This window comes from Hydractinia symbiolongicarpus, chromosome 13 (assembly GCF_029227915.1).
Source record: "Hydractinia symbiolongicarpus strain clone_291-10 chromosome 13, HSymV2.1, whole genome shotgun sequence".
Lineage (NCBI taxonomy): Eukaryota > Metazoa > Cnidaria > Hydrozoa > Anthoathecata > Hydractiniidae > Hydractinia > Hydractinia symbiolongicarpus.
Window position 1 is genome coordinate 12,350,041 of NC_079887.1, and position 21,004 is coordinate 12,371,044.

The window sequence follows — 21,004 nt, forward strand, 5'->3', positions numbered from 1 at the left end:
GCGTCAGTCGTTTGTTGAAAACTACATACGCGAAATATACGTCACCCCTGGCGAAGCAATGTGTCTTGAAACTCAATATTTCAAAATACTCACAACTGAACAGATAACTGGTAACATTATGCTTAACATTCGCAGAAAAAGAAAACTAGAACAAAACAGGAAGTACCGTCAATCCGAGAGAGGCCGAGTGAAACAAAGAAATTCAATAGGCAAATATCAGAAAACGGAACACGGCCAAGCTAAGTTGAGCGAGTCGATAAGCAAATATCGGAAAACAGAACAGGGGCAAGCTAAGGTGAAAAAGCCAATAGGCAAATATCAGAAAACAGAAAAGGGACACGCTAAGATAAAAGAGTCGATAGACAAATATCAAAATACAGTAAATGGTCGATCCAAGCTAAGAGAGTCGAAAAGTAAATACAAAAAAACGGAACAGGGCCAAGTGAAGCAAAGGGAGTCCGTAGGTAAATATCGGGAAACTGAGCAGGGCTAACAGGCACAAAAAACTGCAAAGAAACGCCATGTAGGGGAAGGTAAAGCAACAAAACGGAAGGGTGTTAACAATGTGCCTGATTCTGATGAAAAAATAAACCAATTTAAAAAATGTGTTGGGAATAAGCCATTTTATAAATGTGTCATGTATTCGTTCTTTATATAAGCGGTCAATTAAATTTTTTCGCCACATCGATTATCCTGCCATTCCAGGAGCATTTTCGCTTCAGAGTACAAAATTTTGACGGCAAAGAATACATATGTGCAACATGCCATTCAAAACTTGCAAAAGGAAAAATTCCTTCCCTGGCTGTATCTAATAATCTCCAAATGTTTGATCTCCCAGAATCAATGAGCACATTACGACGATTAGAAAAAATCATTATATCTAAAAGAATTTTATTTAAACGAATTGCAATAATGCCAAAAGGTCAGTGTCCTAAAATAAAAGGTGCAATATGTAATGTTCCAATAAAAGCCGATGAAATAAGCAATGTCTTACCAAGAGGAATGGATAATAATGGTGTAGTGCAAGTTGCGTTAAAGAAAAAACTAAATTTCAAATCTAACGTTTATTTAGAATCCGTAAGGCCAGATGTTAGTTGGGAAGTTCTTTGTTATCTGAAACTGGTTAACCCTCTTTATTCAAATAATCTATCTATGTTGCATTAAGTCGAGTCACAAGTTTAGACGGTTTATACCTAACGGGTACATTTGCTAAGTCAACCATTAAGTCAGACACACTAGCAACAGAGCAATACAATTACATGCGAGAACATTCAAAATTGACACAAAAAGAAACTGGTGTAATTAGCGAAAATTCTATTATGGTCACTTTGCTTAATACAAGATCCTACAACAAGCATGAAAACTATATTAAATCCGACCGCGTTCTCATGGAAAGTGATTTATTATGCCTAACGGAAACTCAGATACCATTGAACTCACATTGCGACTCAAAACTAGATTACTTTACTTTAATTCCAAACAACAATGTGGACAAATTTTCTAGTCTATTAGTTGGTCATAACGAAACTATACAATTGTTTGATATTGTAGAAATTCCTGGTGCTATTTTTTAGAATGACAAAAAGAACGTTTCACGAAAACGCTATTAATGTTTTGCTTCTATATCGTAAAAATTCCCTCAATAGAGATGAGTCATTACACCTTATTCAATATTTTTTGGGAAATGAAACTGTTGATATTATACTCGGAGATTTTAATGTGAATGCATTTAGCGATGAAAACTATTTCCTTGTAACCTCGCCAACTCATATATCAGGTTAACTTATTGACCATGTCTATATCCATGAGAATGTTTTAAATACTCTTAATGTCGAGACCTTCGTTAAAACTGTCTATTTCAGTGATCACGATGCAATCAGGCTTAAACTCTCTCTCTCTCTCTGATTTGAAAAAACAACCTTTACAGACGACTTCAAACAACGTTTTTCTTCGTGTTTTTAACCTCCTTTATTTTTTTTGGCATTTTAAACTTTTAAATTAATACTGTCGTCGATCGCAACGCATATAATTGCTTTCCAACATGTTTGCTTAAGGCGGAAATCTTCAAGCCACAGGGCTTCTTGTATAACTTTATTACATCTTTACTACAACTTTTTATAAAAATTTTTTAACGTTGTTTGCTTGGTGATGGGCAAGGCCACCAAATTTCTTTGTAAACTTCATTTTACTGGAAATGCCAATTTAATTAAAAATTAAAAGAAATTTTGCACCATTGATGCAATAAAAATGAAAAAATAATAACATTTTCTTATTTTTCCATAACATTTTATTTATCGATACACAAAAGTTCGAATTAACGAGCATAATGTAGCCTTGGGACTAAAAAAATGTTCGAATTAACGATATGTTCGAATTAGCAGAGTTCGAATTAAGCAAACCAATCAATAGTCATGTGTAAGTATTAAGCATGTCTCCCTTTCATACGTCAGACGTATTAAGTGTGTATATTATACACGAATCATATATGTATACATTATATGTGTATTAATAATTGCAAAATAAAATATGAAAGCAGTTAAAAAAGCAAAATTGATAAAGAAAAATTACAATCCTCTGCGCAGCACTAACTACGTATATATGAAACCAAATTTGTATCTATATTTGTCTCTATTTAAATAATGCACTCTGTGTCTGCGTTAAAAAAATTGTGTCACAGCCACACAAAATTTTCTCTATGTATGTTAAAATGCTCGTATACGTCTGTCAGTCTGTCACGCAAAATACTAGCGGGAGGCACGCAATGCGGTCTAAAAAGAGCGAGTGAACCAAATCTTTTCATGGGCCACTGATTAGTTTGTGCCAAATTTGTTGCTCGCGTGTAATATTTCATTCACTAAGCCCAATATTTGCAAATACCAAATCAAGTATGATTTTTGTGGCCTCGAAGAAGAAACAAGAAACAATCAGAGTGAGAGTAACCAGAGTCTTTGTAAAAAGCTGTTGTGTTAAGATTTGGAAGCCTCTTTTTGCCTTTTTTGTCTTAAAAAATCGTTTTAATTTTATAAATTTGTACCTCATATGTGAAGGAAGCATACCATCAGATTTTTAGCCAGTTTACAGTTGTGCTCAAAATGATAGTTTCTTCAAAAATAGGCGTGGCTGACACCTCTTTATATTTCATTTCAAATATATAAAAATCAGCAGCTGAAGGCTAAGGGAATTCTATTAATATAAAGTTATCATTAAGACATGCAGAGAAGATAAGTATGTTGCGAAATATAATAGAAGAGGAGTTAAGGGACATGTGTTTCGGAAGATAAAGGGCAATCGTCTTAATTCAAAAGGACAAAAATTATGTAAACGCAGTTGGGGAAAATACCTTAACGTCTACACAATATATTTTCCAGCGCATGATCGAACTATGGTTATCTATACTTAGACAAATGATGTGTTTGTACTTCGTCTGGAAGGTAAAATGTTGAAATAGTCCTCTGCCTCCTCCCACCCCTCCCCCACAGCCATATTAGTTGGGAAAAATTCACAACGCGAGTCGGAAATAAAGCTGCGACGCAAATCATTTTAGGCACACAGACAGACGACCGCTATTATTACAGAGGCTAGTCATTAACCCGTGAAAAAAAAGATACACAGTGTCACCCGTCTACACATTGCAGAATACGGTTATGATTAAAGAACGTATTTTTGCTTTGATTAAAAAGCCTGCAAATAATAAACTGAATATCAGAAGAGCGTCTATACGGTATATGAAACAATCGTCAACATTGTCATTTAAAATATATATATATAAATAAAAATTTACACAATGCAGATATATATCGAATATTTATTAATATATATGGCTATCATAACAGACAAGACAGATAAGATGTAAAGTCTGTTCAGAAGTTCCCTACGCAAAAAAAATGGAAGTTATTTGGATTATTTAAAGTAGTGTCTGCTAAAAAATAAAATTTGAGTATCAAACCACATAGTGGAGAAAAAAACAAAGCCTGTCTTTAAAGTTCACCAGCTTCATCTTTTGCCAACATAAACAGAAATATATTCTTGGCCATGTTGAAACACTGTGTTTCTACAAACAAAAAAAGAAAGAGTGTGCAAATGTTAGTCTGTGCGTAGCTGATGTTGTGAAAAGATGTATGTAGTTTTAAAGTAAATCTCACTAAAGCTATACAGATCAAAAGGAATAAATTAGTTTTATGTAAAATAAAAAACATAACATCAAGAAAGAGAAAATGATACATAGTTACAATTGCTACAAAATATATTGGGACATAGTTCGTTACGTCTGTACTACGTTTTTATGCAATTGCAACTTGTCCAGGATTTTTATTGTTTTGTTTCGCCTGATAAAATGTGTTACTGCTGCTGACCGTTTTTCTCAAAAATCTGAAAATGAAACAAGTGCAATTACCCAACTCCGAAAAATATCGACTACTTTGTTAGCATGTGCGTGCTTTGTCAAACCTAGAGATATTGTTTAACTGCGCGCTAAGAAAAACACCCGTTAGCTTTTTCAATTATAGCGGAAAATGCATTAAAATGGAAACGAGCCGTTAGCAGCTTAAGATAAATCCAACCACTGCAACTTTGCTTGTCGATGCAATCTTTATTATTACAGTTGAATTTGTAGGCCAGTGTTTAGTATGATCTTCTTACAAGTGCGCCTTTCATTAATCAAAGTACAATTTCTATTACGTTTTTAACGAAAATGGGAAACAGATTATTAGCGAAAATTTAAACGCCTATATATATCTAATCATGGACGCTCAACTAAACATTCAAAACGGTGAAATTATAGATGTACTTTATTAAGATAGAATGGTGAAAAACACACTTTACATGAAAGAGCCCCACACAGCATTATTTGTTGGTACTACGGGCTGCGGAAAATCCAAACGTGTTGTAAAATTATTAGAGAATGAATACTTTGATCACTTCGATTTCATCGTGATTATATGCCCAACATTAAGATGGAATAAGACATATAGGGACCGAAAATGGTTTTGGAACGACAGTTATGTGATTCTAATTGAGCCGGGAGGTATGTTTTATGATTATATTCGAAAGATGACGGATTTCTGTGCCGGATACAAAACTTTATCCCTGATCGACGATATCATCGCAGATGAGAAACTAGACAAAAAGAGACAGCCATTGCTAGAGTTGGCCATTAGCGGACGACATCGAAACCACACTATGTGGCTACTCCCACAATCATACACCGCTATACCAAAAAATTTACGAAGGCAAGCTAAAATGTTATATCTGTGGTATCCAAAAGACAGACAAGATCTCGCAACTATTCATGAAGAGAATGATGTCATTGAATCACGATCAGAGATCCAGACGGTTAAGGAAAGGCTAAAAGATGGTAAATACACACATTTAGTCATGAGAATGGAACATCCAAGAACTTACGTGATTTGCTAGATTGGACGTTTTTTGTTACAAGACTCTTGTAACAAAAGTATAAGACTCCTATAGATTTCTTGAAATCTCCTATAGATTTCTTGAAATCTTCCATAGATTTCTTGAAATCTCCTATAAGACTACTATAAGACTCTCCTATAAGACTCCTATAGATTTCTTGAAATCTCCTATAAGACTCTACTATAAGACTCCTATAGATTTCTTGAAATCTCCTATAGGACCACAACAAAATGATAGAATATATCAATTTCATAATACTAGTAGTATTACTAGTAGTACTTAGTTTTTGCTATTTTTGTGTTAAAAAATACCTATCGCTATTGAAAATGGCTGAAACGGAAATTGATAACTTAATTGCTCTTCCGGGTCCTCCATCCGAGGATGGTAAGAGGCAAAAATTGCTAGAGTGTGTGTTAACCGGAAATAGCAAGCTATACCTGGGTAAAATGTATACGGACGATCAAATTCAAAAGCTCAAAGATGATGAGGTGAAGAAACTATTTAGTATATATGAAGCTAAACTATCAGGTCAAATGGTAAAGTCCTTAGGACAATCAATCATTCACATGTATTCCATGGGGGCCTGTACAGTCTTGGGAATAAATTCTCAAAATGCATTGAGCAATAATGACCTGGAAAATGACCCCTTCCTAAACTCTGCCCTTCAAAGATTCACATGTGACTTGTATTATAAATTCGGCTCATTGTTAGCACCACTCAGTGTTGGTCTCATTACGGGTAGGCATTATATCGCCGGAAGAAATTTAAACGCAAATAATAATACTACTAGTAGTAGTAATACGACAGATAATAAAGATGTCAGAGGAACAGACTCCCATTCAGGTGACAACGAACAACCCTAAAAAGGTTGAAGCGGGTAAGAGGTTGGCGGAATACAACCGTAAAATGCGGGAAGAATATAAAAAAGCGGTCATGGCACAAACACAGCAGATGCCTCAGACACAGCAGACGCCTCAGACACAGCAGACGCCTCATACACAGCCATCTCAAGAAGACAATGCCGGAGAGGCAGAACCTACCATCGTCCCAAATGAAAAGCCTATGAACTACGCTATAGGGGGAATAATAGCCATCGGTTTGGTTGGTGGATTTGCTTATTTTGTGTATAAACAGAAAGACAATGTACTATTTTAATATCGCGATATAATAATCTCACAGTATAGAAATAACATGGACAAGAAAAGTATCGTCAACGATTTATATCACGCATCGGTCGTCTGCGTTTTCGCTGTCGGCTATTCGATGTTAGGAAAAAAGGTGTTAAAAATGTCACCACCATCAATTCAAAAGTTTGACTTGGAAGATACCGGAAAGCTAGTCGCCATCGTCGCCGCTAGTGAAATGTCAAGGGAATACTTAATTAAGCAAAAGATTATACCTGAAACTATAAATATCTAAACATGGCTTCAATTGCAATGATGTTGGGAGGGGCCTTGGCCAATGCTTTGGCTTTTACAGGCTCAAGCTATCTCTTTTCAAGCTTATCAAAAGACAGAATTGATAAGGAAAGAAAGCGTCATGATCTGGCCATAGAGCAATTACAAAAAGCCCAGGTTTTGTGGCAACGTAAAAGACAAGAGAGAGTAGACTTTATCAATAAGCAGCTCAGACTTGAAAAGAAGGCTGAAGGAAAATTCATAGAGCTAAACGATGCAATGCGTGAATATAAAAAAGTGTTTGGGGATAAACTTGAAGGACTGGATGTCCTACCGCGGGAACCTGTATTGAGCGACTTTTATACACCGAGTCAGGATCAACATGAAAGGGAATTGGCCTTTATCGCGCTAAGTATGATCGGTGTCGGTGGTGCTGTGTGGTATTTCGAAAGATAGTACTCCTAGTACTCCTAGTACTCCTAGTACTACCGGTACTACCGGTACTCTATGTTACATGATGCGTGTAACATATAATCTATACAAGGATCTAACGCTTTGTCACGAGATAGGTGTATATCAGACCTCCGATTCCAACTATCAAAGCCCACAAGTTTTGACTCAACCAACCAACCGCTTCTTTCGCCCGATTGAGTATCCATGATACTATGGATACTAATATACCCGGTAGAGCCGCAGCGGCCGTCCGCACCAACCTTCCCAAGAGAGATCCCAATGCATTCAACTTGTTTTTTATCCAGGACCGGAGGTCCTTTGCACCACCCTTTTCATAATTTTGTGCGTTACCGGTGGATGACACCCCACCCCCAGGTGACAAAGCTTCTACGAGAAGGCCGATAACCATACCAAATGCCGTTAGTACGCTGACAACAGTGATACCCTGCTCACGGAATAGGGTTCGTATCTTTTCAGACAGTGTGGTATCTTTGTCAAATACTTTGGTAATCGTCTCCTTGATGCTTTTTATTTGACTGTTAAGTTTACCTTTGAGAATATCGATAATCTCTTGCCGGCCTTTCAACTCATTTTGCAAACCTTTCAACCTTTCTTTCGCTTCATTTTGTTGTTCCTCGGTCATATTTGGTGTGTTTTCCATCTCTTCCAACTTGTTTTTTTCTCTGTCAATATGCTGTTCAAGCTGAACCTTTTTTGCAACTTCATCCTGAAGACTTCCTCTTATGTTTCTCAACGATCTATCCAATCCTAGCAATTCACGCATAGGATATTTAAATAGATCAACGGTCTGGGTTGCTTCATGGTCTACAGATTGTTTGACCAATGAAATTAAATCTTCCGTACTGTTTACCACATCCCCAGATATAGCTTCTAATTCTACATCACTTGCTGTTGTTATTTTAGATGACGAGGGTAGTTCTTCATGTATTTTGTTTAGCTTAGCAGCTTGTCGGGCTGTAATCTTACCTTTTGGTATGTCAAAGCCTAAATTACGCAGCCTTCTCTTGCCTAATATATCTGATATAGTACCTGTGGCCCTTAGTCTTCCATTGTTTGTCAAAGGTTCGTTTTTACCTCTGTAGTATAATTCACCATCCTTAATTTCAAAAAGGTCTGTATGTAGCACCTCAGGTTTTGACAGGGATCCTTCAGATAATCTATCTTACAACGCATCAACCGTTTCCCGCAAAACTCTGGTACGTTGAGTGGAACCTCCTCCGAATGATGTTTCTTCCTCACCTGGTGTATGTACTCGCGTACGGTCCCCGGTGGGTATGAGTGGAAAAGTTTCATCGGTACCTTCATCCGATCTCCCATGATCTCCAAAAGGGTCAATGTCAATGTCCGCCATTTTTTATTATTTAGAGGATAGTTTTTTCTAAGATAATAACTAAAATGTCCGAGCTTAATATTTATCCAACTCCCGATTATTCGAGTGATCAAGACAAGCTAGTTAATTCTCAACATGGAGATTTGATAAAATTACGAAATAAATTCGACAGCAAGTTGTATAAATACAACAAAGCACTAGACCGATTAGCGATTGCACTCGGCATCTCAGAAAACTTGGTCGTTACCACTGGTATTGGTACGATATTGGTACGTCCGGAGCGCTACCATTATTAGAATTCCCATTTATATGGGATTTTCCGGTATAGGGCCATCCAGCTCTGTTTCCCGTGAAATTATCTCGGAATATATTAATAAATATAGAAAGAAACTCAACAAAGTTGAGAAATTATACGATACTGTAGTATCTTATATTGATGAGATTAGAAACTCTTCCTATTTCTGTGCACCGAATGATGATAATATTAGCAACATGGAATTTCAAACTTTGTGTGGTATATACTATGAAGCTCTTGAAAAGATAAGTAAAATAGATGGAGAGTGGAACATTCTCAAAAGAATCATGAAAGGCGTTTTTTATTATTTAGAGGATAGTTTTTCTTTGTAATAAACTAAAATGGCCGATCTTAAGATTTATCCAAAGTTACCCACCGCTCCCGAGTATTCGAGTGAGCAAGACAAGTTTAACACAAATACAGTTAATTCCCAACTTGAAGAGTTGGTAAAATTACAAAAGAAATTCCGGGACAAGGAGTATAAATACAACAAAGTACTAGACCGATTAGCTATTTCACTCTACATCTCAGAAACCTTGGCCATTTCCAGTGAGTTTGAAGTTTGAAGACTTTTATTAACACCAAACTTCCTAGATGTAAAGTGATTTTTTCGTCCGTGATTAAAAGAACTGATAATGCAAAAGCCGCAGTAACGGTAAGCCATTTGAATAGGCATTTAAAAGAACTGTCTCTGAATGTTATTGATAATGACAATATTTCATCTGAATGTCTTGGGAAAAAAGGGTTACATTTGAATGGGTTGGGGGCAGGGAAATTAGCTGTAAATTTTATTAGAAAAATGAAATCTCGAGATTGATGTCAGGAATATTCTGCAAAAGACAATGTTGAACTACCAGTAAACTGCAGTGTGGAAAATATCTTGGGTAAAAACAATTACGAGAATGCAAAAAAGTTTCTTGACAATTTGAGATCACAAAACATAAATAGACTAATTTTTGGGCATGTTAATATCAATTCACTACGAAATAAGTTTGAGCCTCTTATTGATCAAGTTAATAGAAACCTTGATCTCTTTTTAATTTCAGAGACAAAATTAAATGAATCATTTCCTACTAATCAGTTTTTGATTCAAGGCTATAATGCATACCGTTTCGACAGAAATGGCAATGGGGGAGGAATGATTCTCTATGTACGAAATGATATTCCCTCAAAACTTTTAAAACCCAAATGTGAAAGTAGTGAGCTTGAAACTTTTTATATTGAACTAAATTTAAGAAGCAAAAAATGGTTAGTTGTGTGTTTATATAACCCAAAAACTAATCTTATTGCTCAAAACTTAAACCACATAAGTAAAAACATTGATTCGTTTTCCTGCAAATATGAGAACTATGTAATACTGGGTGATTTTAACGCTGAAATTAGCAATCTACATGTAAATGAATTTTTAACAACATATAAACTTAACTCTTTAATAAAAGAGCCTACATGCTTCAAAAGCATAGATAACCCTACAAACATAGATCTCATCTTAACAAACCACCCAGGATCTTTTTGTCACTCCAGGGCTATTGAAACAGGCTTGTCTGATTTTCATAAATTGACAATGACTGTTTTAAAAGCCAACTTTGCTAAACGAAAACCAAAAATTATAAATTATAGAGCATATCGGAATTTCAATAATGTAAATTTCCGCCATGATATAATGGGTGCTCTAAATGATGACAAAAATCTCGATGATTTTAAAATGTTTGAAAATTTCAAAAACAGTGTTTTAAGCATCTTAGATAATCATGCTCCTCGAAAGAAAAGGTATGTACGTCATAATCAGGCAGCTTTTATGAGTAAAGAAATAAACAAGGCAATTATGAAGAGATCAAAACTTTTAAATAAGCATAGGAAGGATAAAACTCCAGAGAGTAAATTAGCATACAATAAACAAAGGAATTTTTGTGTTTCACTAATAAGAAAAAGTAAATACAAATTCTTCAACAACCTTAATGTTAAAAATATAACTGACAATAGGTTATTCTGGAAAACAGTAAAACCATGTTTCTCTAACAAGACAGTTACAAGTGAAAATATTACCTTAGTTGAAAATGGGACTACAATATCTCATGATAAAGATATTACTGAAATATTCAACAATTATTTTGGCAGTGTTGTTGAAAATTTAGGCATAAAGTCATCAAATATACAACCTTCAAGTAATGAAAACAGACCCAAAGATCAAATAAATTCGATAATATATAAATATAAATCTCATCCTAGTGTAGAAAAGATAAGAAAAAGCGCAAAAAGCAACACAAAATTTTCTTTTAAACAAACTGCATTTGAAGATGTTGAAAAATACATTCGAAAACTTGATCCAAAAAAGGCGCAGCAAAAAGATGATATTCCTACTAACATCATCAAAGAAAACAGTGATATTTTTAGCCAATTCATTACTGAAAATTTTAATCAATCGTTAAAAAGTTCTGAATTTCCAACATCTTTGAAAAACGCAGATATTACTCCTACACACAAAAAAGGACTGCGCATTGAAAAGGCGAACTATAGACCTGTAAGCGTACTATCGAACATCTCAAAAATCTATGAAAGATGCATGTATGACCAAATATACACCTTCTTCGAGCCATTATTTTCGAAACTTCAATTTGGTTTTCGCAAGGGGCACAGTTCACAACAATGCCTCATAAGTATGATTGAAAAATGGAAAAACAGTCTTGACAAAGGTGGCACATTTGGAGCGCTTTTAACTGATTTGTCTAAGGCATTTGACTGCATACCACACGAGCTATTACTAGCAAAACTTCATGCATATGGCTTTGATATGAACTCTTTGCTGTTTATAAAATCGTACCTAATTGACAGGAAACAGCGAGTGCGTATAAATAACAATTATAGTACATGGAAAAAAATAAAATACGGCGTACCGCAAGGATCAATTTTGGGTCCTTTGCTTTTCAATATATTTTTATGCGACCTTTTCCTTTTTGTCCCAGATATGGACATTGTCAACTATGCTGATGATACAACCCCATTTTCAATAGGAAAGAATATCAACGAAGTTATTGAAAAGATTGAATATGCAGCAATTATAATATTTACTTGGTTTGAAAATAACGGTATGAAAGCCAACCCAGAAAAATCACATTTTTTTACTAACAAAACTGATGTACGATTAAAAGTTTGTGATGAACTTCTAAACAATTCTCAAACTGAGAAACTGCTTGGTATAACCATAGACCACAAACTTTCTTTCGATAAACATGTTAATCAGCTCTGTAACAAGGCAGGCCAGAAAGTTAGTGCGCTTGCAAGGTTATCTTCCTTCATGACATTAGACCAGCGAAAGCTGATTATTAATGCTTTTGTCACTAGTCATTTTTCGTACTGTCCATTAGTATGGATGTTTCACAGTCGTAAATTAAACAATAGGATAAACCATATACATGAAAGAGCACTAAGAATTATCTATCAAGACTATCAATCCTCATTTGAAGAGCTTTTATCAAAAAATGGGAGCGTTACAATTCACCAAACCAACTTACGCATCCTTGTTACTGAGCTGTATAAAGCTAAAACAAAAACAGGTCCAGAAATGTTGAATGAAATTTTTATTTTTCCTGAACCAGTGTATAATTTGAGGAAGGACAAACTTAAGAGTAACAAAATATTTTCAGTGAGATATGGGATCGAAACACTGTCTAATGTTGGGTTAAAGCTTTGGAACTCTTTGCCTAACGAGTATCGGAACGCTGGTACTTTAATTGAGTTTAGAAACAAAATAAGAAACTGGATTCCAAACCATTGTCCTTGCAGAATATGCAAAACTTTTATACCTGAATTAGGTTTTCTTTAGTTTCCCCGTTGTCTTCCTTTGCCAGTTGTGGAGCGGGAACTCAGTTAAACATGTCTTGCGGTGCGACGGTTTAGGTGGGGTGGTATCATATGAGAATATTCTAGCCTTATTATCTGGTTGTATATTATTTTCTCTCGACCCCTGCCTGGGAAATTTGACTGAGTTCCTGGAACCACCACTACATAGCCTTGACATATTTTTGACATATTATTTATATTATTTAAAATACTTAAAAAAAAAAAATGGTATATACGGTATTCCTTATAGATTTTTTATATTCAGTTATTTATTGTTTTTAATGTTTTTAAAGTTGACTTTAATTAGCCTCAGAGCTACATTTTCTTGTAAATTTGTCAACTATAAATAAATTAATTAAAAAAAAAAAAAATAGTACATTACACGGTTACCGGCTTGCGCTATTACCTCACGCAATCTATATGTGTTTTTCGACCATATTCTATCGGTTGCCCGTCTCCGCCCATCATCATGCTCTTCACCGGGTTGCAGTAGATATCTATACAAGCCATCCTTAGGTAATTCTACTTCAGGTTGATAACTCTCTTGATTAACCAAAGGCACCTCTTTCATTATAATAGCATCTTTTGGTTTCATACCAATCATCTGCGTCTTTGTATCGTTTAGCCTATCAATCAGTTTATACAGATGCTTAACCCATGTAGATGATACCTTTTCCGAATCATTCAGTTCTTGGGCATCTTGTATTTTGAATAAATTTTCCGCAAGTATCTTGTTCAACGCCTCAACAAAAGCTGTGTGCGTATGCTTATATTTTGTAGTCGCCCTTTTAATTTCAACCTTATGCTTATCCAACAATTTTGATACATCTGCTTTGAATTCTGAACCGTTATCACATTGGAAAGTTTTCGGATAAGTTAATGGTCCTGCCTTGTAGATGTCCTCAATCATGGCGGCAACCTCCTTGGCTTTCTTACTCCTCAAAGGTCGGGCTACTTTGTATCTGGAGGCAGCATCGATTCCTGACAAAATGTACTTATATTTATTACCATACAGTATGTCACCGGGCATGTACAATAAATCGAATTGATGTAAATCATTAGGGATGGTAACTTCATAATGTGGTCTTTCAACATGTTTTGGGGCGGGTAAATGTACTTGCCAAAATGCTTGTTTTGATAGCCATTTCTTAATCTCCTTTGGCTTGAAACCGAATCCTCGTAAATTCTGAACAGCCTTTTGTCCTTTCCATAAATTTTGAGGTTGATAGTAAGTCTCTTGAAGTTTTGACATGTTTTATTTATGCACACCTTTATTTATCTCCTTTTTGTTATTATGTAGCACGATAAAAGTTCTTAAAAGTATTTTTACTGATTATATATAAAGATGTCCGACGTGGCTACTCAAACTGATCTACATTGTGATACCACCGATGGTGGTGTACCCGACTACAAATTAATGAAACTCAAAGAGTTGAGAGAAGTGGCTAAATCCCGTGGGATTAAGTATATTTATGGAATGAATAAAGCTAAATTGCGTGAGGTGATTGCGAGGAATGATATTGATCCATCCTACACCATCGACCTAGAAACCAGACAAGAATGGTATGGATACTGTTCCAACTGGAGGGTAAACAACAGAGAAGCATATCTAAGATCTCAAAAACGTTATAATGATAAGAGATCTTCCAAAAGGTGATTAGATCTAGATCTAGAACGGATTTTGTTACTCGCTCGTGTAACAAATGTTATGAAGGTGATGCTCTCGCGTCCCGATTTTTTTTTCCTGGGGGAGTACCCACCCGCATTTCCCTCGGGAAACGATCCATGGTGGCGCGATGTTGGTATCATAAACCGCGGTTTACCACCAACTACCATGTGGAAAATTCCGGTGACCACCATGGGGCAGCGCAACCTCGGGTGGTGGTTATGCGGACGAAACCCCTCGCGATCCTCGTCCGGTTTCACGATTATAAAACCATCTTAAAGTTTCATAAAATCGTATATCACAACCAGGCATGTCTTCAGGAATCGTTCTCGATTTGATATACAGCAGAGAACACATTGATGACTTTGATCTTTTCACGGTCCCCGATTTAAGAGCCCGAGCGAGGTTCCTTGGCATACGTAGATACTCGCGGCTCGGAAGGTCCGAGCTTATCGAATTATTGCTATCAACCATACCCACTAGAGAATACTTTGATGACTTTGATCTTTTCACGGTTTCCGAATTAAGACATCTCGCTAGAGAACGCGGTCTACGCGGCTACTCAAGGCTCATAAAGGCTGAGCTGATCCAATTATTATTGACAACCACTACCGTGTCAGCACCGGTACCCGTGCCGAGACCAAATGGATCAGCACCGATACCCATGGATCCAATCGATGAGGATAATGTTGAGCTGCATCAGCCGGCTATCCTAGACTATGACATTGATACCTTGGATGAATCGGAAAAATGTATAATTTGCTATTCGAAACGAAAGGAAGCAACTATTGTTCATGGGAACACTGGGCATTTTTGCTGCTGTTTATCGTGCGCATCTATATTGAAATCGGGGGGAGATAAATGCCCAATATGTCGCGCATCCATCGATCTTGTCATTAGACAATATAATTGATTTGTTGGGGGTCAGATTGTTTTTTTGTTACTCACGCGAGTAACAAATGTTATGAATCTTTTTTTGGTTTCACGATTGTATAAAACCATATTAAAGGTCCACATATAGTATATCACAACCCGATATGACTTCGAGAAATACAGTTTCCGAATTAAGGGATCTCGCTAGAGAACGCGGTCTATGCGGCTACTCAAGGCTCACAAAGGCTGAGCTGATCGAATTATTGACAACCACTACCGTGTCAGCACCGGTACCCGTGCCGAGACCCACCAGACCAGTACCAGCGCCGAGATCAAATAGACCAATACCGATGCCTAGACCCGTACCAGCACCGAGACCCTCGAGATCCGGTACTAGCCAACAAGACATGGATTTGTTTGAGCTGCAAGAAATGATTAAAACCAGACCTATTGTGAAAAGTAAGTTGAATGAATGGAGGGAATGGTTGATAAATCATGTACCTAAGGCTATTAAGGATAAAACAACAAAAGCTTTCAAAACCATGAAGGATAAGATCATGAGTTTGTATAAAAAGGGTAGTGGAGAGAAAGAAGAGGAAGAGGTGAAAGAGGAAAACCCTTATACTCCTATTGAAGAAGCGTTTGTAGGTTCATACAAACGCTTCAAGATAAACTCGGATGGTGAGAAGAATGTCAGGGTATTTTTGAAAAAGGTTCATCCTATCGTCAAGAGGTTGATGAAGGACTTGCTCGAACAGAAGAAGTCTTTGAAGACTCAGGCGACCTTGTGGGTGAGGTGGGTAAGGGATGATTTATCCAATGAGGATTTATCTAATCCCGAGTCAATAGTAATGCATGTCGATAAAGCGTTCAATAGCTATATGGAGATACTGCACGCCCACGATGACATTTCCGATGTTTTCGATCGGATGTGTAATAAGATAATCGAGCAGATTGAAAATCCCGCTCTACCCGCCAGCGGGTTCACAATCGAAAGGATCCTACATATGCATGTGGACTTTCATAAACTGAAATTAACCAGAGGTAGTTCTTACTTGCCGCTACCCAAGAATTTCAGTGGAAAGCGATCTGTGATTAACCCTCATAACGAGGATGATGATGAATGTTTCAGATGGGCTATTATCGCTGCGCTTAACCACAATCTAATCAATAATCATCCTAAGCGTATCTCAATTCTTATGAAGCATGACAAGTATAATTGGGATGGTCTAACTTTCCCAATGGCGCTAAATAAAATAGATTTGTTTGAGAGAAGGAACCCCGATGTCGCTGTGAATAATTTGACAAAGGATGGGAGAGAAGGTATCTACATGTGTCGCAAGTCGAAGCATCTTGATCGTAAGGAGACGGTTGTTTTGTTTTTACTGTGTGAGGGGGATAAGAGACATTATATCGCCGTAAAGAACCTTAGCGGTGTTCTGAGCAAGGCCAACTCGAAGCACAAAAATAGGGAGTATTATTGCTTGAATTGTCTAAATGGATTCTTAAGCGAACAGAAAAGGGATGAGCACTTTGAATATTGTAAAGATAACGATGCCGCTAAGATTCAACTCCCTGAGGAGGGTAGCACCTTAACCTTCACTGATGGTAAGTTTCAGCTCAAATCTCCATTTATCATGTATGCCGATTTCGAAGCTTTCACAAAAGAGTTGCCCGAAGAAGAGAGAAAATGTGGATCATCTACCGAGAAAGTTGGTAAACATGTTCCCACGGGTTTCTGTTGTTATAGCAAATATGCTCATGGTGAAGTGCCGGACCCTCTGAAGCTTTACCGCGGTGAGGACTGTGTTCCACGCTTTGTAGATCATGTAGTTTCTGAGGTGAAAAGGTTATATAACATGTTTCCTCAGAAAGCAATGGATCCACTGACGGAGGATGAGCGTGACAGTTTCAAGAGAGCCAAGGTGTGCCACATTTGCATGGAAGAATTTGATGACAAGGATGACATCAAGGTTAGGGATCACTGCCATTTCACCGGTAAGTTTCGCGGGGCTGCCCACCGTGAGTGTAATCTCCGATACAAGGTACCCAATTATATCCCTGTCATCTTCCATAACCTGAGTGGATATGACGCACATCTATTCATCAAAGAGCTTGCTAAACAGCATGGAGAGGAAGGTATAAGCGTCATTGCCAAAAATAAGGAGAAATATATCTCTTTCTCGACGGATGTTAAGGTTGGTGAACACATTGACAAAAATAGAGAGACTAAAGCCAAAAAGATAAAATTAAGATTCATCGATTCGGTTCGTTTCATGGCTAGTAGCCTGGATAAGTTGGTAAACAATCTCTCTGATGATCAGTGTAAAAATCTTCGAAAATTCTTCAATGATGATGAGCAATTCAAAATAATGAGAAGAAAGGGTGTATACCCATATGAATATGTTGATTCATTCGATAGGTTTAATGAAACTAAGCTTCCGTTGAAAGATGACTTTTATAGCAAGTTGAACATGAATGGTATCAGTGATGCCGATTATGCGCATGCCCAGAAGGTGTGGAAGGACATGGAAGTTGAAAATATGGGTGCTTATCATGATATCTATCTCAAGACAGACGTTCTATTGCTTTCTGATGTTTTTGAGACTTTTAGGGAAACATGCTTGACAAACTATAAACTGGATCCTTTACATTTTTACACGGCTCCGGGATTAGCCTGGCAGGCCTGTCTGAAAAAGACAGATGTTGAGCTAGATTTGTTGTCCGATATGGATATGTTACTCTTCATAGAGAGGGGTATTAGGGGCGGCCTCTGTCAGGCTGTTCATAGACACGCCAAGGCCAATAACAAATATATGGGCGCTAGATATAAGGTGGATGAAGAGGACAGCTATCTCCAGTATCTTGATGCAAACAATCTGTATGGATGGGCTATGATTCAGAAGCTGCCGACAGGAGGGTTCAAGTGGATTGATGCTAGTAAATTTACTGCTAAACTCATTTCAAAGTTAGCTGCGGAAAATGGTGAAGAGGGTTACTTCCTTGAGGTTGATGCAAGATATCCACGGGAGCTTCATGATACACATAACGATCTTCCTTTCATGCCTGAAAGAAAGGTGATTAATGGCGTCGAAAAGCTGACACCATGTCTTTCAGACAAGAAGAACTATGTCATTCACATCCGTGCACTTGATCAAGCGTTGAAGCACGGTCTAGTTCTTGAGTGAATTCATAGAGTACTAAGGTTTAAGCAAAGCGCATGGTTGAAACCTTATATCGATTTTAATACCGATCTGCGTACCAAATCAACGAATGACTTCGAAAAGGACTTGATAATATTTTTACGTTTATCTTTCTCAGCAGAACATCGAAAATACTAACAAGTAGTCTACATCTTTCAAGTAGATTATAAATAAATCAAACTATTATTCTTGTTCTTATTTTTGGCTGAACCTCCGTTCCTGTTAAAGAAGGACCGAATATTCTTTGTTTTCGGTACGTTTGTTTGGTCAGTCGCTTTTCTCTTCTTCTTCTTCTTATTTCTCTGTTGATTGATATGTTGATTTGGATCGGCAATAACAACAGGTATTTGTTCAATAAATGATCCCATAATAATTTCTTCCTTCGGCTCACAATAAAGTTTGAGTACGAGTTCCTCATTATCTTTCTAGATAAAGCTTTACAAAGTAAAAACATTCAAATTTTCTACACAATAAACATTGATTGTGTTTCGCTGTGAAAAGTGGAAATAAGGTGTCTCGTTTTGGTTCCAGCTTGAATCATGTCTATCCTTCAAAGGCTTGGTAAGATTAAAGAAATGAGAAACAGTGCTGTGGCTAAAGAAAAGCAAGCTAACTCGGATTTTACTGTTGAAAAATCAAATGAATCTTCAAAGAGGTTGCCATTAACAACCCAACAACAGCCATGTCACTCAGAGACAGGTCTTGGTGTTTTGGATTTCAATGCAGTTTCAACGGCACTAAGTGAAAACAACGTAAAGACTAAAAGACAACGATATTACAAGTACACAGACGAAGAGAGATTCAATATAGGAAAACATACAGCAGAATTCGGTGCAAAGAGCGCATTAAGAAAGTTCAAGGGACGATTCGCAAATTTAAACGAGAATACCACACGTTCAATGAGGGAGAAGTATGAGAAAGAGATAAGATTGGCAAATCTTCAAGGACGTGATCCAGAGATGAAGTTGAAATCCGAGCGGCGTGGACGACCTCTTCTACTTGGACCAATTGATATGTTAGTGCAGAATTATTTACGAGTGAGTACCTATTTGAATTTACATGGTATTTTTCTCAACGGGGACGATTTTTAGGCCATTTTTTTTAAGTTGGAGGAGGTCTGTGACACTTTTTTTTATAAGAATAACTTCTTTCTATATTAATATCAGGGCGAGATTTCGGAGTTAGAACAAAATCAAATTGACTAATAAACCTGATATTTTGTTCTATCTATTACTTTTCTATTGAAGCAAAGTTTAACTATTTTACAGGCTGTTCGAGCACGTGCTGGTGTGGTTTCGTTTACCATTGCAGAATCAGTTGCGATCGCTTTGATCAGAAAGCACCCGGAATATAACTTGGATCACATCAAAGTAACTGGCTCATCTTTTGCAAAAAGCATCCTACGTAGAATGAAGTTCGTGAGGCAGTTTGGAACCACTGGCAAAGTACAAATCTCAGAAGATCTTCGTCAGGAGCTCTCAAAGAGTTTTTTGTATGGTATCGTAAGCAAAATCGAAAAGCATAAAATACCACACTCAATGGTGCTGAACCTAGATCAAACTCCTTCAAAGTATGTTCCAACCTCGAAGAAGACCATGGCTAAACAGGGATCGAAAACCTTACCAATTAAAGGGTCAACAGATAAACGATCTATAACGGCAACATTTACAATCACACTGGAAGGAAATTTCCTTCCTATTCAGCTGATTTACGCTGGCAAAACAATGAAAAGTCTGCGTAGAATTGATTTTCCAAAAAGCTTTAGTTTGAGTGCGAACCCCAAGCATTACAGCAATGAAACAGAATCAATTAAGATCTTGGAGGATATCATAATACCTTACGTCAAAAAAGAAAGGAAGAAATTAGGTTTAAAGGAAGATCATTTCGCCCTTCTTATCATGGATGTATTCAAAGGCCAAATGACACCCAAAGTGTTGAATGTTTTAAAAAACAATCACATCTTACTTCAAAGTGTGCCTGCGAATTTCACTTACCTCTTTCAACCCCTTGACGTCCAAGGTGGTCCTAACGGGTACGTCAAAAGAATGATAAAACAAAAATTATCAGAATGGTACACTGCCAAGATCATGCAAGCTTTAGATGCGGGTAAGCCTCTTACCGAAATAGAGGTGGGTTTGAAGTTGTCGATCGTAAAGCCCCTACATGCTAAATGGATTATAGAGGTCTACAATCAAATGACCTCGGAAGAAGGAAAAAAGGTCTGTTTGAAAGGGAGGCAGGTGTCAGGTATTAAAGATGCAGTCGACCAAGGGTTATCTGAATTCCATCCCTGGATCCATTCGCAGATATAGATCCCATGCTCGAGACTGGAATTGACGAAAGTGAAGCTCAAATCCAGTCAAATTTTCTCTTGGAAGGCTCAAAGTGCATAAGTGAATCTGGAAGAGATGGAAAGGAGGAAAGCGATTGTGAGTATGTTGATGGAGATGAAGTTGATGATGACGAAGGAGACGATCCTTTCGATGACGAGTCGGAGTCGGATGATGATGATGA

General features: G+C 37.0%; 2 protein-coding genes across 2 annotated transcripts; both read left to right on the plus strand.

Moving 5' to 3' along the window:
* Positions 1–9,249: 9,249 nt before the first annotated feature.
* LOC130623084 (uncharacterized) lies at positions 9,250–12,207 on the plus strand. The gene is made up of 6 exons (XM_057438584.1): positions 9,250–9,386; positions 9,503–9,689; positions 9,732–10,785; positions 10,960–11,073; positions 11,206–11,750; positions 12,115–12,207. Exons 1-6 carry the CDS (start codon positions 9,250–9,252, stop codon positions 12,205–12,207), a joined length of 2,130 nt encoding a protein of 709 aa, XP_057294567.1.
* A 6,619-nt stretch (positions 12,208–18,826) lies between these two features.
* On the plus strand, positions 18,827–20,802 carry LOC130623085 (uncharacterized). The gene is made up of 2 exons (XM_057438585.1): positions 18,827–19,527; positions 19,759–20,802. The coding sequence occupies exons 1-2, from the start codon at positions 19,030–19,032 to the stop codon at positions 20,800–20,802; spliced, it is 1,542 nt and encodes a 513-aa protein (XP_057294568.1). The 5' UTR covers positions 18,827–19,029.
* The last annotated feature ends 202 nt before the right edge of the window (positions 20,803–21,004 follow it).